Source organism: Podarcis filfolensis, assembly GCF_964270895.1.
Source record: "Podarcis filfolensis genome assembly, chromosome: 1".
NCBI classification, from domain to species: domain Eukaryota; kingdom Metazoa; phylum Chordata; class Lepidosauria; order Squamata; family Lacertidae; genus Podarcis; species Podarcis filfolensis.
Genome location: NC_139604.1, coordinates 90,269,935 through 90,297,049, shown reverse-complemented (window position 1 = coordinate 90,297,049; position 27,115 = coordinate 90,269,935). Strand labels below are relative to the sequence as shown.

The following is a 27,115-nucleotide window of genomic DNA, read 5'->3' as shown; positions in this document are numbered from 1 at the left end:
AAGAAAAACAAAATAAAAAAGAAGGAATAAGGAAAGGATAAAAGAAAGAAAGAAAGAAAGAAAGAAAGAAAGAAAGACGGATTACCAATTTCCACCTGTTGGTTACATAAAAGAAATCATTCAAAACAATCACTACATGGGTGGCAAACTAAGGCCCAGGGGCTGGATCCGGCCCAATCACCTGCTCAATCCAGTCCGTGGATGGTCTGGGAATCAGCATGTTTTTACATGAGTAGAATGTGTTCTTTTATTTAAAATACATCTCTGGGTTATTTGTGGGGCCTGCCTGGTGTTTTTATATGAGTAGAATGTGTGCTTTTATTTAAAATGCATCTCTGGGTTATTTGTGGGGCAGAGGAATTTGTTCATTTTTCCTCCAAAATATAGTCCGGGCCCCCCACAAGGTCTGAGGGACAGTGGACCACCCCCTGCTGAAAAAGTTTGCTGACCCCTGCTCTAGGATGAATCCAACTGCTTTACTTTCTGTTAAGCAATATTTTCCCAATCTTCAGACCCAAATGTCTCAAATTAATTCATTTTATTTTTTACAAAAAAGTCCAAAACGGGTTGTCTAATTATTATTATTAATAAATGTCAGCAATGAGTTTTCCTCTAATCCATTATATCAGCTTTGCCTCCAGTAACTTCAGCAACCAGTTTTGTTTTCCAATGTATGTCTTATCAATACAAAAATAGGTGTGGTGCAAGCAAATTTTTATTCTGAAAGTGTGGCTTAGAGAAAAAAGTTTGAAGACCACTGCTCTAGGGTTTCAGAGTAGGGATATTCCCAGTGCTGCCTGGAGATGCTGGGGATTGAACCTGTGATCTTCTGCATAGAAACCAAATGCTTTACTGCTGCGCTATGGCACTTGTGCCTCTAAGTCCTCGCTCCCTCCCAATCAAACCTCAGGCCCCTAAACTGTCATTGAGCAATGGCATCTTCTGCAGCCTGCTCCTAGGACAGTATTTAACTTAAGAAGGTGAGGAAAGCAATTCTAGATTTAATTTCCCTGTTTGTCTGTTGGTAAGTACAATTTAATTACGAATAGTTTCTACCCGTCCTCCAGTGCTGCACAAGAAAAGTTCCACTAATGTGAACTGAGCTTGCATTGATGCCCACTTGAGGACTGCAGTCTTTTTCTGCTTTGCCAAGAAAAACAATTCTTACATCAGGTTTGAAAAGCTATTGCAATGTCAACCACAAGAAGGCAGTGCTGCTTATTTTTTTAGTTATTAAAGTACAGTATTTTGCTAGACTAGAGGAATTGGAGAAACAGATTGCTGATCATTGTTGTGTAGGGATGCTTTGGAAGTTACCACATCCTCAAAGAATTTCCTTCTTTAGTTAAATGCATGTTTTAGATTAGTGGTTTTGTAATTCTAGTTACTGATACCAACATCATATTATGTTTTTGGTGTACATGTATTCTGCATAATAAAATAACCCATAAAGGAGGAAATCACATATTTTGAAAGATCGATTCAATAGCATACATGAGCAAGAGATTGATGGTGTTCCTCTTTATTTGTATACATCTCTTTAAAAAACCCAGCACATATATTTTGTTTCCCATGAATCAGCCTGAAGATTCCATGCATTTAATATACATTCATTTAAGAGACTGTTCTTGTAAAGATAACTCTTGTGCATAGGGATTTAAATTGTATTCCAACGTGTATCACATGCTGCCTGAAAACAAGGAACTAAGGCACCAATTATCTTGTGGCAGTGAGGGAGAAACTTTTGGAATAACATTGGGACACCAACTCCGCTCAAGGCATGACGGACAGTAGCAACAACCAAGATAGACATAATATTTTACAAGGACAGGAAGAAACAACATGGACAGAATAAATGTCATACACAGGAAGAACAAGGATACAGTATGAGGTCTTCTCTTGTCAACTTATAAATCATTAAATGCGTCAATACGAGTAAAAGTTATAAATATTGCAGCCGTTGTATAAGGGATTGCTATTGTGACTGGAATGTAATTGAAATAAGATTTTGGACTGCAGAAATAAAGAAAACCATCAAACCATCAATTCTAGCACGTGGGGTGCCACCTAAATTATGTAATTTGGTATTTGAATGATTGACATTGGGAATTGTATTGTCCTTTGGCATTGATATAATGAGGCTATTATTGGATTATTGTAATTGAAAACTAATAAAAATCATTATCACAATTATTCTCATGGCAGTAGAGGTAAGAGAGCTGCAGTCCTTTGAGCTTTCCTAGCAGGTGCCACACGGCCTTGCCGAATGAAATATAGAATTATAGACCAACCATTGGACATACTTTCCCGTAATGAGCCAATGGCAAACAAAGAAGCGTTGTTCCTGTGAGCCGTCCAAATAGAACGCGTCTCCCCTCCCCTCCCCGCCCCGTCTCCTTCCCTCTACAGGTATTTCATTTTCTGAGCCACGCGCTTTTATTCGCAGCCCAATGAAAGCTCCAGTACATACCCTATCTGAGAAGTGCTGAAGGAAAGGATAATTTAGCCAAGATGCAATCTTAGTTCCTTGCGCGGAGAAGGCGAAATTCCAGCCAATAGGGGAAGCCACCGTCGGCGCGGAACGGACCAATGAGAAGGGCAACTTTGGAGCGCGTGCGGGTGGGGGGGGGAGTGCGAGTAAGAGTCTATGGGGCGGGGATTATACGCGGCTGAGTGGGCTGCGGCTAAGCAGGGGGCGGGGGCTGGGCAGCCGGTCTTCAATCAGGTAAAGGGAGGAGCTTGAAGGACTGCTGCAACCGCGAACGGGGATGGAGATCTGAACGAGTAGGCGGGCCTTAGAGGCCGCCCCTCCCCCTCCTCCTCCGGCTTGCCGGTCAGTCAGGTGCCTCAGGATGCGCGGTTGGTGCTTCAGCCTGTGGTGGAGCCGACGACGGCTGAGAGAGACGCGGCTCTGGCGGGGAGGCCGGGTGTCGCCGCCGCCGCCGCCTCGTCACCGCGGGCTGAAGAGGCGCTTCTTCTCCGCTCCGGGCCCAGGCGCCCCCTCAGGGTCGTACCTGCCGCCGGCAGCCGCATGAGCTCTCGGCGGCTCCTCCCGCGGGCAGCGCCTCCCCCCTTATGGAGGAGCCGCTCCCTCGTCGCCCTCCTCCTCCTCTCCCCGCATGGAGCCTTTCGCAGCCCGCAGCCCGCGCCGCCCCGCTCACCCGCCGCTGCCGGCGGACGGCGCGGACGGCGAAGAGGATGAGGGCGCGGCGGCGGCCACGGCCAGCTGGAGGACGGCGGCGTCGGGAGCGGCCTCGTGCGATGGCGGCGGCGGCGGCCTGCTGTGGACGGCCGTGTTCGAGTACGAGGCGTGCGGCGAGGACGAGCTGAGCCTCCGCCCGGGCGACGTGGTGCAGGTGCTCTCGCAGGACTCGCAGGTGTCCGGAGACGAAGGCTGGTGGACCGGCCAGCTCGACCAGCGCGTCGGCATCTTCCCCAGCAACTACGTGACCAGCAGCTGCAGCAGCAGCAGCCGCCTCTGCCTCCGCCAGGGGGGCGCCGCCGAGCTCCAGTCCCGCTACTCGCAGACGCCCGCCATACAGTGTAGGAGAGGGAAGGCGGGAGGAGAAGAGGAGGGCATGGCGGGGGTGGGGAGAAGCCAACAGTGCTTATCCCTTAATTCCTTTAGGCCCCTGTTTCCTGGGAGAGGCTGGACTCCCAGCTCCAGGGGCTCCCTGCTGCAGACGACCCTTCAGCGTTAGAGGACGAGGTGGCTTGAGTTTTCGACCTGTGCCATCTGTATAAGCTGCATGTGGGTTAATCAAATGTGATTTTTAGCTCATTTTGATCGATTGTGGGATCTTTACCTAGAGGTGGCAGTTTTCCCTGTACCTACTTTTTTACCTCTCCCTGTTTAACGAAACTGCAAGGATGCGAACTTGCCCATATACCTTGCTGCTTCGAGGGGTAGGGAAGGAAGGGGCGTGGCACTGGGCGCTGGGTTATATTTATCCTGCCACTGCTTTTTCTGTCTCAGCTTTGCTCTTAACACCAGTGAAGAGCTCTTCTGTTCCGCCCCTTCTCATCTGGGTTTCTTAATAAGCTAATTAAATGCCAGGCTGCTTCAGGTCAGATGAATGTTATTCAGTCTGATGGTATTTTCACTGTAACTACCTGGTGATAGACCCAGGACAGCTTTCAGTACTGTCATCTGTTACTGAATGAGTGTATATGTGTGCTTACCTTATAGTTCATGAAAACAAAAGTTGTCCTTCCTCTCAGTAGAGATGAAAACTATAGAATATAGCTGCATTTTCCATCTGTCCAGCTGACTATTCTTCTTCATTGTCAGACATCTTGTTATGTCCAGGGTGTGTTTCTCCATTTTCAAATCCATCACATTGTGATTCATTCTCCACATTCTACTCTTACTTTTGCTAACTACATATTTTTAAAGTAACTTGTTCTGAAGGAGTTAAGAAATGCATAGCCTAAAGTTCAGTGCTAGGTGAAGGCAGAGAAAACACATTTTGAGAGTTTATGAGGAAGATACATTACTTCTTACAATAAAGCTGCAAAGAGACTGCAACTTCCTGTATCTTTGGGTATGTCCTGTCTTGTAGGCCTTCCTTTTTTCTCACCCCTACACATGGATATACTTCTAAATCTAACCCATTGCTCACAGTTCTTCTGCATCAGCTGCCTTCGAGTGGGCTTGTTTTGAGGATGTCTTCCTTCTGTCAATGTTGATGTTGCACTGCTCTCCTTGAATGCAAGCAGATGCAAAGGAACTGAAGCACAAACTTATGCAGGATTGTGACTTTTATTCTATTGTATGAAATTATATTTGAAATATTAGTATTTCATTATAAATATATTGTGAGCAAGGGATTGTAAAACTTTGTATCTTCCTTTTGGGGTTTAATCTATAAATTATTCATGGCCAGGGATTGGTGTTTCTTTCTAGGAGGTAGGAAAGGAATAGGACAAATTATCACTGATGTATTAGGATCAGGAAACCAGGCAATTAGCAGCAGCATAGTTCCTGTTACTGCTATGACAAACTGCATATGAGACTTTTTCTGTCTTAGAAGATGTTAGAGAGGGAAAACATACAACACAGCCTTACCTAGTGGTTCAGAGGCCCATCTCTCTTGACTTGTTCATGCAATCTGCTCAGTGCTCACCTGTTAAAAGTTGACCTGGTCATATACCTTGGTCTTTACTTTAGAGACAAGGGCTTGAATTGGTTTGTCATTTGAGTACTTGTTTGCAAGTAACTGCTTCTTGCCACTGGTGAAAGGCAAGTTATAAGGGCATAGTGTCTCTTAAACATTACATTTCTTACTGACTTAATATGTATTTAAACTATATCTTTTTATACATACTATTTTGCAAAGTAACTGAGATGGTGTGTGCTAGGCTTTTTGCACCTACATCTCCCCCCCCCCTGCAAAAAAGCAGCATGTTTTATTTTCAGACTCTATTTGCATTTGAGGCAGGGTAAATCATGCATTAGTGATTAGAGAGCACTTCAGAACACAAAAACAGCAAGGTTACATTAGAATGTTAAGAATACCGGCTGCCGTGTTAACAACCATTTGTATCATTAAAGGAGCTGTCCCTTCAGCACTGTTTGGTTTAGATCCTCAGTTTCCCTCTAAGAATGCTCAAGAGATGTTTAGTGTGCATCTTACAGCAAACATTCCACTCCCAGGGCCCAAATTATGGAGGCCCACCAGTCCCAAAATAGGGGTACAGGGGCGGAGCCAATAAGAAAGTGGAGGTGGAGATTGTCAGCCAATCATGTCAATCACTGATACCATTTTCTATTAATGCCTCATTTCTCTTTGGAAATTGCTAAATTCTTTACTACAGCAGTTTCCTTGCTATAGGGAGTTCCATAGTTCAGCTTTCCTCAAGCTAAGCACAGGCTTTGGCTCTGGAGGTATCATGACTCACTCTTCCCCTTTTAGCCAAAAGTTGCTGATCCAGAAGTTTCAAGTAGTGAATAATTCATCTATCCCCCCCACCCTCTGTATATCTCTAAAAACATTTTATTTCTTCCATATTTTCCTTTCAAACTTGTATCCTGTACCCACTTCCAAATTGCCAATTTCTTTCATCCTTCCTCCTCTTTTCAATACTTTCTCCTATGACATATTTCCTCTCATTCCCTTCCTCTCTATTTCCCAGATTACTACACTACTACTTTTATAGCTGATGCTGCTAGCATCTGCACAGCCAAATGGCTCAAACTCCCAATACAGTAGAAAAGACTACTGCATGATGGGGGTAGGTCGTACTGCTGAGGGCCAATAGTGGTCCTTGGCCTACAGTTTGATAAATTCTCCCATGGTATGCCACATCAAAGTATTACTCAATGTAATAGAGCTTCTCACTACTACTGAAATAGCTCACCAAAGGACTTAATGTAATTTCAAGCACTTTTAAGTAGAGAATTCAGAACTGTATTTCCTGCTGTCTGTCAGGCATTATGACACACTTCGACTTCCTTTTCCCTAAGTGAAGAAAGTATGCGAGTTGGCAATAATGTTTCCTGGTACTGGCATGCAGATTTCCTGTTTTTCTCTCAACATAAATTTCCTGAGTGGCTTTGTATTTTAAGTTTCAGAACTCTTTTAGTGAGTCTTCAGTAGTGATGACTCCTAGTCAGATGGGCTACAATAGGTTTCATGTAATTGACCAACCATCAAAAGAGATGCGTACTAGTCCTGTGTAGTCTGAGTGCTATAGCCTTAAGGCCTGTGTTCTGTCCTCCACATCTTACAGGGTGGAGGTAGATGTAGACTTCAGCATGTGGATAGGTTCATGCAAGGGGAGTTGATCCTTCAAGCATAAAGGCCCCAAACTATTAAAACATTAGAGGTAGTCTGAATTGTGGCCAGAAACAAATTGGGAATTAATGCAGTTGATACAACACTGGTGTAATAGTACCAGGCTCCAAGGGCAGCACTTCATAAAATTCATTGCAGTAGTCTAACCTGAAAATAACCAGCCTTGAAACTCAGGTGGGAGGCGACTTAAAATATAAACAAATTGTTCAAATTGATCCAACGTCATGTCCCTGCTGCCTTTTCTGGGGAGGTCTTACCATACTGGTCATAGTTTTATTGCAGTATATGTACTATGTCATGTTGCAACCTTAAAGTGCCATTAAATATGAGTACTGATTCCAATAGGTTATGTGTGGCACTTGCCCAGTTAACGAAAATGTAAAATGTTCTGTTTATTTGGCACACTTGAATTAGGCTGCTGGCAGCTATACATTTTTATAGCCGATGCTTCTCATATGAAAAGAGTAGTACAAGGTAAACTAAAGTAGTAAAGAATAGTAAAGGGAGATGTCTGCCTTTACAAAAAACTTCATTGCTATAACAGTTGTTTATATTGATGGAAATAACTACATGTTAAGCACAAGCAAAGAAAAGTTGAAATACATTTTGTTTTCTTTTATATATTTGTAGCTACCTGTGAAACGTGTGTATCTTTTTAGCAATGAAACATTGTATTTTTGCTGAATATATCCAACTTTATAATTCAAGCCACCAATAAAACTTTATTATAAAATGACCTAAAATAGGTATATAGAATTGTTGCTTACAACAAAATTGCGTAGGGCATTTTAATGATACTACCTTGGTACAATTTTTCCAGACAAGTTCTGATAGCCATAAGAGCTTAAGAATTTGTTGACACATGCCTAAACTGTTACATTTAAATGGCAGAATAATATTATTTAAGGCAAGGAATAATGCTGAAGCTATCTACTGACAATATTTAATCTTGTAAAATAACTTATATTTCTTTGTTTCTCCATTTATAGTACGGGAGATTGACTTCTCTGAGCTGGTTCTGGAGGAAATAATTGGAATTGGAGGCTTTGGGAAGGTCTATCGTGCAATTTGGCTTGGAGAAGAAGTTGCCGTCAAGGCAGCTCGGTATGATCCAGATGAAGACATCAGTGAGGCTATTGAGAATGTGCATCAAGAAGCCAAGCTCTTTGCCATGCTAAAACACCCCAACATAATTGCACTTAAAGGCGTATGTCTAAAGGAACCTAACCTTTGCTTAATCATGGAGTTTGCCCGTGGAGGGTCACTGAATAGGGTGCTGTCTGGTAAAAGAATCCCACCAGACATACTAGTGAATTGGGCTGTCCAGATTGCTGGAGGAATGAACTATCTGCATGATGAAGCAATTGTTCCTATTATACACCGGGATCTGAAGTCCAGCAACAGTAAGTGGGGAGTATAGCGGGTGTGATGTTGGGACTTACAGAGAAGTGGACAGCGTAGATAAAATGTTAGCAACTTGAAATATATTCCAGCCACATAAGCTTGAGGACAAAATTGATGAGTAGGCTAGAATGAAAGTCAAGGGCATGAAAGTTTCCCATGAGACTTACTCTTAAGAGAGCCAGTGGTGTAGTGGCTAGACAGATGGATTGGGGAGGCCCAGATTCAAATCCCCATTCAGCCCTTAATCCTACTGTATGGTATTGGACCAGTCATTGTGTCGTGGCCTGAACTGCCTCACAGAGGAGTTAAATTAAAGCACAGAGAACTATGTATGCCAGACTATGCAAGCTAATTGGAGCAATGGTGGGATATAATAAACAAATAAGGAACTGCTAATGAACAAAAAGAGAATGGCAAGAAAACAGTGTGGTGTAGTGGTTAGGAGCGGTAGATTCTTAATCTGGGGAACCGGGTTCGCGTCTCCGGTCCTCCACATGCAGCTGCTGGGTGACCCTGGGCTAGTCACACTTCTCTGAAGTCTCTCAGCCCCACTCACCTCACAGAGTGTTTGTTGTGGGGGAGGAAGGGAAAGGAGAATGTTAGCCGCTTTGAGACTCCTTTGGGTAGAGATAAAGCCGGATATCAAATCCAAGCTCCTCCTCCTCCTCTTCTTCTTTAGAGGAAGGATGGGGAACCTTTCTGATTATGAGGGTTGTCTCCCCAGAGGAGAACTCTTGGGAGTTATAATGGATGGGGTTAGAGCCAGCAATTGGCGAGGTCATAGGTAAAGTGGGTTTGGCCAGAACTGGTGATGAGCCATGTATTTTTTGTCTTTCTCTTCTTCCCTTTCTCCTCTTACCTAGCAGCTGAAAATCCTCATTCACTGTAATTAGGCTTAGATAAAATACTTCGTCACTCATGTGAAGGTTAACTTAAGCCCAACTGCTGATTGGGGCTAGGGAAGGGAGCTGAGATGGGGAGGCTATAGGATAATTCCTAAGGTATTTCATGACACAGTGCATGCCAGTGTGGTATAGTGGTTATGAGCGGTAGTCTCATAATCTGGGGAACGGGGTTCACGTCTCCGCTCCTCCACATGCAGCTGCTGGGTGACCTTGGGTCAGTCACACTTCCCTGAAGTCTCCCAGCCCCACTCACCTCAACAGAGTGTTTGTTGTGGGGGAGGAAGGGAAAGGAGAATGTTAGCCGCTTTGAGACTCCTTTGGGTAGTGATAAAGCGGGATATCAAATCCAAACTCCTCCTCCTCCTCCTCCTCTTCTTCTTCTTCTTCTTCTTCTTCTTCTGGTAACACCAAGGTTGCGGGTACGATTCCCATATGGGACACCTGCATATTTCTACATTGCAGAGGGTCGGTCTAGATGTTCTGCAGGGTCCCGTCCAACTCTACAGTTCTATGATTCTATGACGCTTCTGGCCTAATGGTTCCTTTCCCCTGGTTTAGAGAACAGCCTTCTCCTAGAAGTTTATTTTTTGTATTGAAGATTTTACCAACACAATTGTGAATTCCTTTCTCGCTCTTTCTTTTAAGGCACTGTTGCCAGTTGTCATCTCTGGTATGTTAAGAAAAACTTGTGACACTTAGAACAGAGTTGTGAAGGTGATGGAAGGTTAATTGTCCTTGCTTGTTTGGATGTCAAAAATGGTAGTGGCAAGAACATTGTGATGTAGATTGATTTCCCCCTCTTCTGTCTTTTCTCCTTCTGCCCTGTTTCTATGAGCATAAAGCATATCAGCAGTCTGGGAGTCCAGACTTCAAGACTTCTATTACCCATGAAGTCTTTGAACCTTGAAGACAGTTCTGTAATTTACCACTTTTCTCGTCACTTGGATCAAGAAAGAATGACTTCCCTTACTTTGACAACACAGTCATATATGCAGTTTTCTATAAAACTGGGCTGCCGTATGAAAGCTGCAAGTACAGTGGTACCTCGGGTTACAGATGCTTCAGGTTACAGACTCCGCTAACCCAGAAATAGTACCTCGGGTTAAGAACTTTGCTTCAGGATGACAAACAGAAATCGTGCGGTGGCAGCAGCGGGAGGCCCCATTAGCTAAAGTGGTATCTCATGTTAAGAACAGTTTCAGGTTAAGAATGGACCTCCGGAACAAATTAAGTTCTTAACCAGAGGTACCACTATACTGGTCTACTCCTGCTGCCAGTCTAGCCCATAGGATATTTCCAGAAGGTGGAGTGAGACTGGCAACAGTAGAATGGTTGGGCAGCAACTCTGGGTAGTTACTTAAGCCTTTTCTCTCATATCTGAATAAATCTGATTTGTAAAAAGCATCTTAGCAAATTACTCTTAAAATAAATGATGTAGAAAGGAGATTAATGTTATCTATATTATGGACCTGAATTATGTATAGACTAAAAGTATAACATTTGAAGCAGTTCCACATGTTTTGTTAAGTAACGGTTTCACAGGAGAGTTACTCTGATTAAATTCTCTATCTTAGAACTTCATGCATACTCTATCTGGATAATTTTCAATATGGGTCAGTATAGCAGCATTAATAAGTAACTGTTCCTTCCACATTAGAAAGATGGAATCAAGCATGTGGATGAGAGGGAATGTGTAACATTGAGAGTATGACACAAATTGGGATAGCCTTGTGAGACTCTTGGTGAGCAGGTATTCTAGATGTGGAGGAGAAAGCAAACAAACTTAATTTTGATTCCTTTTTTCCTCCTCTTTGGTATAGTATATCTAGGATGATAAAATTGATTTTGTTAGAACCCTCCTGTCATTTGTGTGTGCAACACCAGCTTCTCACTTAAATTTGTGAGGAGTTCTATTAAACTGGTTAGAAGTGAAGTTTGTTAACTGTGGAGAAAATAGACACTGTTGGCAGCCGATGTGTAACTAATTAAAAATAAACCTCTTAGCAAAGCTCCTCTCTGTCAGTTTCCAATACAATTAGCAGGATGCTAGCTGTCAATGTGTGTTAAATCTCTTTGACCTTGGAAATAATTTTGTCTTAGAACCATTTAGGTATTTGTTGTTCCTTGTATTAAGGAGATATCTACATGAACTAGTTAGTTCAGTGCTCAGATAAGTGCTTTATAAGATGTGTTCACATTTTCACAACTTTGGATAAGAGATGTGACTAAGTAACCTTTTTTTTTTTTTTTGTAAAACTAGTTAGTTAAATATCTGTGAAATTCAATATCAAACTACAAAACATGACCAGATAGGTTTTCTAGCAAAGTATAGTAGGGCTACAACAGTTGTGCTCAGTAGCATTATTTTTGCCATGTTACATGAAGTGAATGTGACAAATTCCACTACAAGCAAGAAGCTGTGACATGTCCTTATCCATAGTGTGTAACAAAGTGGCCACAATTTTTTGTTTAAATCCAGTTTCTGTCCCTCATAGTTGCAAAGCAGACATCATACATTTTTTCAAAGTTCTCTGTCTTTGTTTTATTTTTCCACAGTACATGAATCTGGATATAGGAGTAAAAGTATCTTAAGGGCAACACTTTAGGAAAAATAATATCATTAGCTTTTTCTGGCAACTAATGTGAATCTTGGAGTACCAGGTAGTCTGGTTGGGAAGAAGTGTACAGGAAAAAGTTTAGGTACTTGTTTGCTACTTTTCACCTGCAAATAACTCTGTTTTGCTTTGCAATAACAAATTAGCTGCTGGGATTTTCACCCCAAATTTGTTTCTGAAGATGGGGTTCAGGCTCTTAAACAGCCATTTGTGTGGTCACCTGCAGTAGGTAAGGATTGTCATTAAGTTACAATGGGGTTACACTAGGTAGGTAAGTGAGCAAGAGTTACTTCTGTGAACTCACTTGCAAAACTGGCATATTCCTGTTCTTAGTTCATAATTGGTTAAATGTGGGCTTTACTAATTTAGAACAAGTATGTCTCCAGTACTGTACAGTAGACCCACAACTTATGCAGGGGTTACGTTCTGGGGCTAGCACATAAAGTTATAATTGCATATAGTCAAACACATTGGGTGCAGTGGTGGGTGGGATTGCCAAAGTCTTTTTTTCCTGGACATCCATCCCTTAAAAAAATATATTATTTTTTGCTAGGCATGTAAAGCTGAATGCACACAGGTTAAAAGAGTGTAAGTTGTAGGTCTACTGTGTAAAGTGGCTGCCAAACTGGAATTTAACCTATATATTAAGCATTATTTTCCTCTTTGAAGTGTCTGATTAATCTCCATAGGAGTAATCAGAAATTGTTCTACCAAAGTAATTCCATCTGTTTAAGAACAGGTGAATAGGAGCTCTAATTTCTTTGCATACTGCTTTGGGAAGACTCCGCAACCTCTAATGCTTTCATATTGTTGCACAAAATCTTAATGTTTGAATTGCCATTTCTGAAATAGGATAGTTGAGGACCTTCTATACATGATAATTAGAGTGCATGTCTTTTAATATGTTGACAACTTTGTGTGTTCATGGTAGCATATTGGCAGGCTGGTAGAGTAAGAATGCTGATATAAAATTTTTAGGGCTACAGACTTAAGTATTGCAATAGAACAATTGTGAACTTCCTTAGTTGTAAAATGAAATGCATACCTGATAAGCACAGGTAGAATTTGACAAATTGGTAGCACATGCCCTAAAACAGCTTAAGTATAACAGTGCTCAGTTCCTGTTATTGTTTTAGTTCCTCATATTATTCAAGAAATAATAATAATAATAATAATAATAATAATAATAATAATATATTTATACCCCGCCCTCCCCGGCCAGGGCTCGGCTCAGAGCTGCTAACACCAAATATGAATTACAATAAAACGTAATAGAAAACAACAAACAAACAAACAAACAGTTAATTAAAATACTGCTTAAAATACAGCTTAAAACACAGCTTATAATGCAGACATGTACAAAGTCTGTTTGGCACCCTGCTTTACCAGTGAACTGGGGGCTATGAACCAGCCCAAAACTCAGTGAGGATGCAACCAAACAGAGTTTTCATTTTTAACCTACTTTGTGGCAACGATAGAGTTGAAAAACAGTTTTTCTCCACTACGTGCGTATTCTCAGAGCATTATCCATTGGAACTTTTCTCTGTGGTTTAACAGTCTCACAGATGGATTGTCAAGGTGAAAGAACCCTCAGAGGTATGCTGTGACATGTTTGCTAAAGATTTTGAGGATAAAATTACTCATATCCATTTCTACTTGGTGACAGATAGTTCTGTAGCAAAGTTTAGGAAGGTGTCTGGAGCCCTACCTTGTATTATATTGAATGAATTTGGAGCCTAATTACCCAAGTTAATATGATGCTAATTGTGTGAATTCATTAAACATATGCAGCATAAAAAATGTAAATACTTATGCTACTTTGTGGGTGGCATAAGCAGCATCAGGAAGTGGGGAGTAAGAGCTTAATCATTGTAGAGGCAGCTTGATGTAGTGATTAGAATGTCATAGTAGACTAAGGAGACCCTGATTCAGTTTTCTACTCAGTCATGGAGATTACTGAATGGTAAATTAGGCTGAGAGATATGGACTAATTTCACGGGATTTTAGGATGAAATTTGGGTGAGGTTGGATGTATGCTTTCTTGAGCTCTTTGAAGGAAAGGTGGGATATAAAACAATGAAATGAATCCTTTCCCCTACCTGTCCTAGTCCCAGCATTGTTTCTACCAGTAGTGATTTCGCCATTTTGAAAATATATATATTTTTCTATTTAAAGAAAGTGATTTTTATTGGTTCCACCCAGGAGGAAGGATTAGGCTATCCAGAGTCCTGATGCTTATCTTGAAGCCCTACATGGTTACCAACATACCTAAAGAAATGCTTGCTTTCCATATATTGCCATTCTGCTGAAATAATAATCTGGCATTCTTCTCCAAGTGCCTCAGCCATCAAAACTGAGACAGAGGTGGCTTTCTACTCCATAATATTTTAGTTGGTCCTCCTATGATGATATTTTCTAACTGGCTCTGCTAGTTTTTCTGATAGCTTCATACCATTTTTACAGGAGTAAATATGCTTCATTGAAACTGCATTGAACTTGCTGCTACTCAGTATCCTCTGTCTGTCTTACTGCATGCATTCTGCTGACATCACTGCATGCAATTTACTATCTATCACAATTCATTTTGGTGTTGTGTTTCAGCTATAGGAGAGGCAGATGAAAAATGGATAACTATCAAGCAGCACAGGCAGCTAAAGTGCAGTGAAATGCAAGTTGCCAAAGGCGTTCTTTTGCAGGATCACTGTGATCCCTCTTGGGTAAGATGCCTTTTAGATGGGAAGTTTGTAGATGGAGCTTTGGCTTTGAATCTGCTTTTGTTTAGCTGCATCTATCCAAAATATCTGCAGTCACATATCTGTCTCAGCGTGCAGTTACACTGGCATTTTGTTGGTGTAAATGGAAGCATTTCAGGTTAAAGAGAACAGAATATCGCTTTATCTCAGCTTTTCACTAAAGTTAATTTTGAACAGGATCTTATGGAAAGGACTTTCATTAATGGGTATTCATTATTCCATAAGGTCCCATCATGTCCTCATTCCTCAATTTAAGAAGAATATGACAAGCTGGAATGTGTGCAGAAGGTAACCAAGATGATAAGGGTGTGGAAACCAAGGCTTATGAGGAACTGTTGAGGGAATTGAGTATGTTTAGCCTGATAAAGAGGAGATTGAGAGGAGATATAATAGCCATCTTCCATGTATGATCTAGTTGAGATTCCTGAATTGCAGGGGGTTAGACTAGATAACTCTCGGCGTCCCTTCCAACTCTACAATTCTAAGTGTGGTCCTAGTGGCCTAGATCAGTTGTCTTCAACCATTTTAGCTTCTAAACCAAGGGTCACCAATCCAGTGCCTGTGGTCACCATGGTGCCCATGAAGGCTTCTGTTGGCACTCTGGGCAGGTGTTCCAGTCTCTCAGCTTTTCTTTTTGTGTGGCGTGTGTTTGTTTGTGTTTGTGTATGTTTGCGTATGTTTGCATATGAAAGTGAGAGAGCGCGTAAGCTTATGCTTTCCATGGGAAGTCAGCTATTGGGGTTGTTGCCTCTCAAATTCATCTTATGCCATGCTTCCATGGGAGCCATTTTGTGCATGGCATCCCCAGCATTCTCTAATTCAAGTGCAGTACTTTAACCAAAATAATGCCCAGGGGCCAGAAACTGAAAGCACCCAAAGTGGCCATAATTGGACTCTGGAGACTGAGCAATCTTAAAAGCATGGGTTGGGGACAACAGAACTGCACCACAGGGAAATATTTAGTAGGGATTTCATTTGTTTCTTTCGTAACCTTGAAGTCCTCTTGGACTACTGTAGCATAACGTTTCCCAACCTAGCATCTTCCAGGTGCTTTGGATTGCACCTCCAATCATTCCTTACCACTGGCTATGCTGGCACTCAGGTTGATGGGAGTTGGAGCCTTTGGAAAATTCTAGCTTGGCTGCTGTAGAGTGTTGTCCCCAAGGCGCCATTTACTGGCTTCAACTGGTACATTGAATAAATAAATAAATAAACTCTGCCCATCTGTCTGGGTTTCCCCAGCCACTCTGGGTGTCTCCCAACAGAATAATAAAAACACGATAAAACATCAAATGTTAAAAACTTCCATAAACAGGGCTGCCTTCAGATGCCTTCTAAAAGTCAGATAGTTGTTTATTTCCTTGACATCTGATGGGAGGGCATTCCACAAGGTGGGTGCCAATGCCGAGAAGGCCTGGTTCCCTGGAACCTCACTTCTCGCAGTTTCAAAACCCTGAAATGTATTTTATATAACTGACTTTTTATTTCTATTCTTTGTATATTGTATTGTTGTTTTACTGCTGTGGCCGATGGCTGACGCAAATAAAGATTCATTCATTCATTCATTCACTTCTTGCAGTGAGGGAACTGCCAGAAGGCCCTCGGAACTGGATCTCAGTGGGGCTGAACAATGGGGGTGGAGACACTCCTTCAGGTACACTGGGCCGAGGTATACATAGCTTGGCATCCTGCCAGAGAGTGGTTTGTCAGGAGCAGATTACATCAGTGCTGCAGTGTCTGCTTCAAATTCCTGTAGATTTCCTGGGTACAACTCAAGACACACTCTTCAAATCTATGCAGCTCTAAATGACTTGGGCCTTGTATACCCAAAGAGCTTCTTTTCCCTCAAGTTCTGTTGCTGTTACTAAGACTGACAGCCTGAGAATGTCTCCTTGAGTTGGTGGATGAGATTTGTAGGAAAATAGATTTAGGGCTCTCTCAATCTCAGGGTATGTATCTTAAAAGCAAAGCATAATGTTTTCAATCCCACCCCCCAATTTAAATCAGTTTTTATTTTATTTTTAAAATTAACTATTTTAAAGTGAAAACTTTGTTTCTATCCCCTCCATCTTACCTCTGTAGAAAGTGTAATGGTTCTAGGGGTTGCTCGGGCGTAAGCCGGTGCCAACACCTGGCTGGGTTGCCTGAGTGAACTTTTTCTCTCCGGACAGCCACTCACCCGTGGCTGTCTCAATCGCTGGCAGAATCCGTCAGTGGGCGTTTCTTAAACTTCTTCCAGCAAAGAAGCTCTTTGACGCCTAGTCTCCTCCTACTCTCCCTGCGCGGAAGCCTTCTGCGCAAGGAGGGCGTAGGCAGCGGAGGACCCTTACTCTCCCCGCTGGTCCCCGGCAGGGAGTCATGGGACCGCCTTGCCGATTCCCCCATCTGCTCCCCTTCTCCACTGGTGCTACGCTGATTCTCTTCCCCAGAAGATGGGCTACCTCTCCCCATCCCGGGACGCTCTCTGGAATCCCTCTGGAGCTTGCTCTCTCCCTCCGGCACTGATGGCAGTTCCCTGACAGAAAAGTATTTAAAAAGTGTACTTAATAGATGACTGTTTGACAAATCTAATTAAAAACATGTATGAAATTTTTCAGACTTTATAAATAAGATATCCAACGATTTGCAGGAGCTACCATAAAAATGTCTCTCTTCAACCAGACATTTGACTGATTAAAAGTCTTTGGCATTTTAAATGTGTTTGGGGCTGTTTTAGTTTTATTGTGTATTTTGTATTCTTATTTTGTATATGTTGTGAACCACCCTGTGATCTTTTGATAAAGGGTGATTTAATAATAATAATAATAATAATAATAATAATAATAATAATAATAATCATCATCATCATCATCATCTTCTTAATCTTCAAAGTTATTAAAAATTCCCAGTAAGTTTGCAGTATTCAAATGTTTTACCATACAGTGCCTTGATGTTGGGTATTTGTTCTTGTAGTATAGTGGGAAGTTCATAGGAATACAGCCTGCTGCTTTGCTGGTGTCTTAGTTCTCAGCCTGGCTTTTTACTTGCCAGGAATAACACTTTCTACCCACTTTGTCTGTGTTCCAGAGAGCCTCTTTAGTAGAGAGGCCAAATATATTTCTCATAGCAATCTCATAGAATCATAGAGTTGTAATACCAGTACATTTCTTGTCTATTACATTCCCATTAGGGGAGATGTGAATTAGGTTGATTTGCTTAAGAATGGTATTGATTACGATTTAATAATGGTACAGATAATAGCATATTTATCAGTAGCTTGTATTTATTGTTTTATGGTATATTTTTGTAATATTTGTGTTCATAATTTGATGTACACTACTTAGAGATTTTATATTTCAAGCAATTAAAAAATAACCTTAAATAAAAATGCTGAGCAAATGAAATTCTCCTCTACCCTTACACTTTTGACACATTCAGTGTGACATGTGCAGTAGCTGAGCTTCTGTCACTTCTTCACCCCACCCAACCCTGCACCTACGGACAAGATCTAAAAAATGACTTTTTTTTTTGAGGAAGCATTAAGTATAAATTGTATGTTCACTAAACATTAACCTTTTTCGTCCCTGTGTGCCAGTATTGATACTTGAGAAAGTGGAAAATGGAGACCTAAACAACAAGAACTTGAAGATCACAGATTTTGGCTTAGCCAGAGAATGGCATAGGACGACCAAAATGAGTGCTGCTGGGACGTATGCTTGGATGGCTCCTGAGGTCATCCGTTCCTCCATGTTTTCTAAAGGCAGTGATGTGTGGAGGTAAGTATATTGGCACTAAACACATTGGAATGTTAACTTGCAGCTCCTGGAAACCTATTTTAACTTTCTGTGCTTGAAATTATGTTTACTTGTTGAACAGAATTCCTAAACACTTGATTTACCAAAGCATCGCTCCCCCCACATCTTGTTTTGATACTGTTTTTGTTTCTGTGCTTCTGATTGCTTTGTTCTAAATTCTTACACTTTTATTTAGATGTACATTGGCTTATACATTAGTTTTCTGTATTGAGAATAGACAAACTACCAACAGGTATGTTATGTAGTGAAGTTCTCACCCTGGGCCAGCAGGGGGATACTGTAGATAGTTATGCAAATGAAGGATCAAAAAGTGACATTCAGTGATTGGATAGTTTTAGAAAATGGCAACAGTTGCATTGTTCTGGAGCTCTATATAAGCAGGCTGACTGAGCTCCTCAGCTTAGTTCTATTCCAGCTAACAAATAAAGAGCTGCTTTGGAAGAATCGCTGTGTCCACAACTTAACAAGGTACAGGTTCAAGTCAGTTACTTAACCTAGATGCCCTTCTTTCCAGCATGAAACTTCGTGACTCATAAATTTTCTGTCAAAGATGATAAAACTTGGAATCACCAAATCGGTAAAATGCCAAAATGCGCTTTTTAAAAAACCCAATGTTCCAGTTTTGTTCCAAGTATTGTGTTTATATTTATAGTGTAGGTATTATATTTATAGTCTTAACCTTTTGTCCGTTATCTTGGCCCTCATTGCTGGGCAAAGAACTAAAAATCCCAGTTCTGTTTCTGCCAAAGACTTCAGTGCATAAATAGGATTGGTACATGGTCATGGCACAGGTTATAAGGTGAAGCAGATACATATAAGGTGTAGACAGAAGGATGTTGATCCAGCAGTGGCATGCCCCTAGCATCTTCCTTTTGAATATCGTGGCAGGCACAGTAGCCATACTCTGGACACTGGGCAAGTAAACAGATTTGGTCTCTGAGGTGTCTTTGTCAAGGAAGATGGTGTTGGTGCCAGCTCAGCATCTGATTTACTCTCAGTTGCTTCCCTAGAGGGAGGGGAGGCTCCTCCCTCCCTAGACAGAAAGAGGCAGAGGCATCTGGGCAGGGATGTTTGATGTCACAGGGGTGGAACATTCCTTCACCAACTTGCTTCGATGTACCCGTCTATCTTCCAGAATACAGGCCCTCTACCTAGGTTCAGATGGGACACAGGTGGCACTGTGGGTTAAACCACAGAGCCTAGGACTTGCCGATCTGAAGGTCGGCGGTTCGAATCCCCGCGATGGGGTGAGCTCCCGTTGCTTGGTCCCTGCTCCTGCTCACCTAGCAGTTCAAAAGCACATCAGAGTGCAAGTAGATAAATAGGTACCGCTCCGGCGGGAAGGTAAACGGCATTTCTGTGCGCTGCTCTGGTTCACCAGAAGCGGCTTAGTCATGCTGGCCACATGACCTGGAAGCTGTACGCCGGCTCTCTCGGCCAATAAAGCGAGATGAGCACCGCAACCCCAGAGTCGGTCACAGGTCCCTTTACCTTTACCTAGGTTCAGACACTTCCTGGAGTCCCGGTTTCTCCTCCCCCATTCCCCTAGGACCCTTACCAGTTCATCCATCTCCCCAAGCCCCTCAGGATCTGACCATCCCCTCTGACATCTCCACAGAACTCATTCATTACATCCATGTGTACTTAATCGCTGCTGTCACTTCTAGGAGAATTGGTTGGTTTTAAGAGAGAATTACATTATTAAACTTTTCTTTTCATAGCTATGGTGTGTTGCTTTGGGAACTACTAACTGGGGAAGTACCATTTCGAGGAATTGATGGCCTAGCAGTAGCATATGGTGTTGCCATGAATAAACTTGCCCTTCCTATCCCTTCAACCTGCCCGGAACCTTTTGCCAGACTGATGGAAGGTAAGCGTTGACTGCATTGGACCTGACAAGATACATGCTACTATTGGGACACAGTTCAGTACTGATTTTATGAAGATGCAAAACAATTTGGCTTCTGTAGTTTTTCAACAAAGTAGGTAGTATGTTGTTTCTTTTGTCTACTAAAATACCGGTTTCCAGAAATGACAGGTGGGCAGAATGCTGTTGTGCTGTTGTCTGCAGGCTTCCCACAGGCCTTTGGTTGGCCACTGTGAGAATAGGATGCTGGAAAAGATAGACCATTGGCCTGATCCAGGAGTCTGTTATGTTCTTAAGAAAGCTGTTCTTCTACTGTATGTATTCTGCTGCAATAGCAGATTGCTATATGGATGAAGCTTTTGCACGTGAGAGGGTAGCACCTAGTAAAGATTGTGCCAGGATTTGAGTTGCACTTGATGTAATCCATTATTGACTCCTAAAGGCTGCATATATAAATCTACAATTCTCAATTGGCAAGTTATACTGTCATGAAAGCAATTACATTTATACAGCTTTTGAATTACTATCTTTGTTCTGAATTTTGACATGAGTACATTTCTCCCCCAACAGTGTCCAGAAAAATATTTCGGTATACTTAATCTTGGTGTAAATCTCACTGAACAGTTTAACTTACTTCTGACTAAACATAAACAGCATTGCACTGTAAGACTTTTGTCAACTGGCTTGAGGAACCCAAGGTTTCCAGAAGTTCGGGGGGGGGGGGAGAAAAAAATGAAGGTGTGGGGGAAACACCCCAAACCATTCAATAAAGGCTGAGCATACTCAGTGGGCACAGAACATTGATTTGATGAGAGCAAGAGATAGAAAATTGGAGGTGGTATGGAGTGTGCTTTAAGAAGTTGTTAGTGGCTGACTGGAGCCCTGAACGGAAGCACTCCACACTGTAATGTTTTGTTGCAGGTCCCACTTGTTTGTTTTATTATACAGTTTATATAATGCATTGTGTTCACTTTTGAGAACCTAAGAAAATACTGAACATTTTAAGTTTATAGCAATAGGCCAATAGTCTTAATTTTAAAACCAAAATAAGTTGAGAATAGAGATGACATTATTTCTTTAAAAACAAAAGAGCTTCTTGTGGTTTCTACTAGAACTGAGGAATGCATTGCAGTTATTTCAAGATTTTTAAATAATAAACCTAGATGAAGATCTTGTTTATAACTTCAGTCCTTTTATAAAGTGCTGCTCAAACCCATTAATTCTCTCACTGTGTAACTTCAGTTTTTATTTTGTTCTTCCATTAACTACGCTGGTGGGCTTCACTAAGCTAACAATACCAAACTTGCCTTCTTGTCTCTAAAGAGGGTTTTTGGATATCACTGCAGTCCTCATTAGTGCAAATACTGTGACAGTTTCAAGCCTGGGGAACTGAAAATGCACAGGCCACCTGCATTGTAGTTATCCTGCTTACTCACTCATGCATTTTGTTGGCAGCAGCACTTCGTTTTACAGTATGCCATGTTTCCTTTCTTGTCATAATCCTGATGCAAAGAGGCAGGCACAATGCTGCTTCAGGATACGTCTATTTTGCTGATTGCCAGTAACTGGTTAATAACGGGAGAAAAGAATAGGGAAAATTTGCAAAAAAGTAGCACCCCCCCCTTTTCTGTGGCACTTTTGATACAATTAATAGTGTAATCCTAACTATGTCTACTTCTGTTAATAAGTCCTATTGAATTCAATGTGGCTTATTCCTAGATAAGTAGGGTTATGATTGCATCTTTAACCATTAGGTAAAGGTAAAGGTACCCCTGCCCATACGGGCCAGTCGTGTCCGACTCTAGGGTTGTGCGCCCATCTCACTTAAGAGGCCGGGGGCCAGCGCTGTCCGGAGACACTTCTGGGTCACGTGGCCAGTGTGATGAAGCTGCTCTGGCGAGCCAGCACCAGCGCAGCACACGGAACACCGTTTACTTTCCCGCTATAAAGCGGTACCTATTTATCTACTTGCACTTAAGGGTGCTTTCGAACTGCTAGGTGGGCAGGAGCTGGGACCGAAAGACGGGAGCTCACCCCGCCGCGGGGATTCGAACCGCCGACCATGCGATCGGCAAGCCCTAGGCGCTGAGGTTTTACCCACAGCGCCACCCGCGTCCCTCTTTAACCATTATTTTTCTTAATTAAAGGTTTGTATAAATATTTATATCTGAACATCCAAAATGAGGCCCTTGAAGTTCCTGATGCTTTTTAAATTATGACACAATAGTGGAAAACAAAACCCAGTGAAGAAAAACCAAAGAGAAATGGGGGGGTCCATGGGACTATCCAATTTAAATGGCTTTTAAATGTAGGTATGTTTGTGTGGATCATTAGTAGTTCTCTGTTCCGCATTGCATGACTCTCAAATAACAACATCCATGATGCTTTGTTACACTATTGAATATCTTGAAATAAAAGTGAAGTGAGCCAAAAGAACCCTGTTGTTGGGATACTGCCAGGGAGACAAAGGCCATCATGCCCCCACGTCGTCTCCGGACGATCCATCAACCTCCCGTAGAAACGCAGTATCAGTCAATTAGCAACACAAGCCTCAGAAACATCTGTCCACATTCCAAGGACTGGTGCACGCCCTTTGCAGAGTTCGCACAACGAAAGATGCACTCAGGAGAGCATTATTTACAACTTTATTCAGCGTTGGTCAGAACAAAGAAAAACATGACTGCCTGCCTGCGTGTCGAGACACACAGAGAGAAAACAGCTATATACAAAAACAGAAACTTCCTGTGAGCAGGAAATACGTAGGCTGTGACTCACAACAGCCTGTCCCCTTTTAAGGTGGAACGGAAATATCCTAACAGTAATAATGCAGGGCCTTGTTTCCTTTCTCTCATCTTGTTTCACTGCACTGTTCAGGGACTAGTTAACAACTGAAGTAGAAATAAAAACAAGCTAAATTGTTACTGTCTGATGACAACTCTGTAACTAAGACTCCAGAAAGCATTCATTTTCATAGTTTTTGCATATTCTGTAGGATAGGTAACAAACTCACATAACTACTGGGATTCTGCTTTAACAAGTATGCTTTCAGAAGTTTTATAAGCACAACCCTATGGAAATCAGTGGGTTTAATAACATGGATGTTTACTAGAAATCAAGTAAGATATTAAGTAAGAAATCAGCTGTATTTAAATCAGGGCGGCCCAACTTTTCATACCAAGTTGGCTGCATGAGTACTTTGACATAGAACCTGTGGACCTCATACTGCCTTGTTGCACAGGCGATGGGGGACCAAGGCCAAAATTTGACCCTGCACATCCCTTGTACTGCTTTCCTAAAGCTAGCTAAGCAAGGCACGAGACAAGCTGGGAAAGTACTAACTAGACTTTGGGAAGGAGGCGGGAGAACTCTATGGCCCTGTCAGAGCCCACACATGTCCTTCCGAGAGCCCAATGCCTCGCTTACCTGGCTTTGGGAAGGAAGCGCAAGGTCTGCAGGAGTCAAATGCATGGGCGTAGCTAAGGGTGGGAGGGTAGGGGGCAGCTGCCCCCCCTAAATCAATACAAATCAATAAAATCTGAGGTTCTGCCCCCCAAAAGCCTTCCCCCTAACCAAAATCATGACTACACTCATGGGCAAATCTTGCTGAGGGCAACCAAAAAAAGGCCTCGGGCCATGCATTGGACCACCCTGGTTTAGGTAATTTCAAATTTGTGTAAGGAAATGTATAAAGTCAGAGGTGTGGGAAAGGCCAGTAGTGACATATTTGAATGAAAAGGCATCAAGATAGATCCTTATTAAATTCAAAGTACTTTTGTGAAACTTTTTACTGTTAGGAATGATGGGGCAAACTATGGCGAGTATATTATTTACTTTTCTGAATTAGGCATTGAGAACCTGTGAGTAATTGATGTAGAATGGTGTGCATTAATTAGCATTGTTTCTGGAAAGCTTTGTAATATGGAGGCAAAGTAGGTGTGATGTGAGAGATCTATGGCAAGAAGTTTTGTTTAGAGATGGTTGTAATAATGCTAACGTGCTAGTTTCTAGTGTAGAATTTAAATTATTTGGGATTCTGTTGTGTAGAAAAAAGTTGGCAAATGGGGTATAATCATATGAATTCAAGAGTGGTAGACCAGAGGGTTAAATATATCAACAACTGAGAGAGTACAGGTTGTTGGCATGGCCCAACAACCTGGCAACTTTTGAAGTAGATTGTTGTTCTGTCTTGTCTTTATCTGTTTAGATTGTTGGAATGCTGACCCTCATTCAAGGCCCTCCTTTGCCAATATTTTAAACCATCTAACCAACATAGAGGAGTCTGGTTTCTTTGAAATGCCAAAGGACTCATTCCATTCCTTGCAAGAAGATTGGAAAATTGAGATCCAGGAGATGTTTGACCAACTCAGGGCCAAAGAAAAGGTAAATAGTGCTGGATATTGATTTTATACTAATGTTGTTATTGTATTTTATATTAATTAAGTGATTTTATTTAATCAGAGCTGATCTTGCAATGCTGGTAGAAATAATGCATCTTGGGTCAGTTGTTTGCGTGAATGTATACTCACAGTCTAAATTTGTCAAGCAGAAACTGCCAATATTCACATCTTTTGGAAATGTCCAGTGAATATTCAATTTTGAAAGCAAATTCTTGTTAAAATTAAGGATATTATCAAATATGAGATATTGTGTAACACTATGTTCTGTTTGGCTACATGAAAGATCTAATTCTACCTGAAGACTGAGCACTTGTCAAAAGAACATAGGAAGGTTGTAAAAAAGGTGATTCCTCCAGATTTCTTCCTCAGTCTGCTGGTAGAAGTGGAATACTGAAGTAGACATGCATAATCCAGTAGTACTATATTTAAAGTCTGATCAATATAATGACTTTTATTTTAAAAAATAAATTAGACTTATTATTCAGATGATACGTATACGCAACTAAACCACTGTCAGAAGCTACAGCACATTGATTACCATTTCTCTGCAGTGCTTGACAGCACAGTGATGAGGACCTGTGAGTCCAGTTAGGCTCACCAGGCCTCCCCATTTATCCCTGGGAAGTTAAACATGGAGAAGTTAAAGATGTGGGTGGACCAAGAAGGAGTTTGCAGACACCACCAATCAGCTGATCAGTGGCACCTGCAAAGCGTTGTGTATTGTGTGCTACGTGTGACTTTGCAAGTTGCAGCATTTGACTGTTAATAATAATAATAATAATAATTTTTATTTATACCCTGCCCTCCCTAGCCAAGGCCAGGCTCAGGGCGGCTAACAAGCAATAACAAAAACAAGTTGAATGAATACAACTTAAAAACAAGATTAAAATACAACATTAAAATACTGAAACATTAAAATGCAGCCTCATCACAGAAGGAGAAAGGAAAAAGAAAGAGGGGGAGGGAATCAAATTGGCTCCAAGCCAAAGGCCAGGCGGAAGAACTCTGTCTTACAGGCCCTGAGAAAAGAAATCAGATCCTGCAGGGCCCTGGTCTCATGAGACAGAGCGTTCCACCAGGCCGGAGCCAGTGTTGAAAAGGCCCTGGCTCTGGTTGAAGCTAATATAACTTCCTTAGGGCCTGGGACAACTAGGGTGTTGCTATTTATGGACCTTAAGGTCCTCCGTGGGGCATACCAGGAGAGGCGGTCCCGTAGGTATGAGGGTCCTAGGCCATGAAGGGCTTTAAAGGTCAAAACCAGCACCTTAAATCTGACCCTGTACTCCACTGGGAGCCAGTGCAGCTGGAAAAGCACTGGGTGAATATGCTCCCATGGCAGAGACCCCGTGAAGAGCCTCGCTGCAGCATTCTGCACCCGCTGGAGTTCTGGGACAGCTTCAAGGGCAGCCCCGCGTAGAGCAAATTACAGTAGTCAAGCCTGGAGGTGACCGTCGTATGGATCACTGTGGCCAGGTCAGGGTGGGAAAGTTAAGGGACCAACTGCTAGATGCGGCGAAGGTGGAAAAATGTCGCCTTGGCTGTTGCTGTAACCTGCACCTCCATGGAAAGGGAGGCATCAAGGATTACACCCAAACTCTTAACGGAAGGCAATGGCACTAATTGGGCCCCCGTAAGAGAAGGGATTTGGTCCCTCATCCCCATGCCATCCCGACCCAGCCATAGGACCTCTGTCTTCGAAGGATTTAGTTTCAGTTGGCTCCCACGAAACCATCCAGCCACAGCTTCCAAGCATCTGGTCAGTGTGTCCAGGGCCGAGTCGGTGTGGCCATCCACCAGCAGATAGAGCTGATGGTGGTTCCTGCAGAGAGCTGTGCACCACACAGCTGATTATCAGGGCTTCAAAGTGCTGTGCACCACACAAGAGGAAAACAGGTCACGTCATGTCATGGTGACACCAGGTGGTTGATAAATTTGGCCCACGAGGTGGGAGAGTTAAGGATCCAGCCAGATGCATTTCCTCACCTCTGGTGTAAACCTTTTCCAGTGTTTTCATTCATAGGCCTTAGAACTAAAGATTACCAATCATAATTGCTGCCATTTTTCAGTGGGCGACTGAGATAATATATGATACTTCTAATCTGGAATATTGCCTTGTTTCCTTGCAGGAACTGCGGACATGGGAAGAAGAATTAACCAGAGCCGCTGTTGAACAAAAGAACCATGAGGAGTTTCTGCGGCAACGGGAGCAGGAGCTGGCAGAGCGGGAGATTGACATATTGGAAAGGGAACTCAACATAATTATCCACCAACTGTGTCAGGAGAAGCCGCGTGTGAAAAAACGTATGGGCAAGTTCAGGAAAAACCGGCTCAAGTTGAAAGATGGCAATCGCATCAGTCTCCCTTCTGGTATGTCCCAGTATAACAGGGCTAAACAAAGTTCTGTCTTGCACTCATATACCGTATTTTTCCGTCTATAAGACACCTAGATGTAAAACACCCCCTATTTTTGGGAAATAGGAGATATTATCCATGTATAAGATGAGCCCAGATTTTGAACACTATTTTAGAGTAAAAAAGCATAGTCTTATACATGGAAAAGTACGGTAATCGTTTGCTGTAGCT

At 42.2% G+C, this 27,115-nt stretch overlaps 1 protein-coding gene across 6 annotated transcripts in view; it reads left to right on the top strand.

Moving 5' to 3' along the window:
• The first annotated feature begins 2,484 nt into the window (after positions 1-2,484).
• MAP3K9 (mitogen-activated protein kinase kinase kinase 9) overlaps positions 2,485-27,115 on the top strand; it is a 91,884-nt gene continuing 67,253 nt past the window's right edge. For 5 of the 6 annotated variants that reach the window (XM_083606346.1, XM_083606344.1, XM_083606343.1 and 2 more), the window contains exons 1-6: positions 2,485-3,543; positions 7,787-8,200; positions 18,049-18,229; positions 19,990-20,138; positions 24,340-24,515; positions 26,659-26,899. In XM_083606346.1, coding sequence (XP_083462472.1) covers positions 3,120-3,543; positions 7,787-8,200; positions 18,049-18,229; positions 19,990-20,138; positions 24,340-24,515; positions 26,659-26,899 — 1,585 coding nt within the window. In that variant the 5' untranslated portion in view covers positions 2,485-3,119. The remainder of the gene's footprint in view (positions 3,544-7,786; positions 8,201-18,048; positions 18,230-19,989; positions 20,139-24,339; positions 24,516-26,658; positions 26,900-27,115) is intronic. The other variant, XM_083606341.1, reaches the window with a different exon arrangement.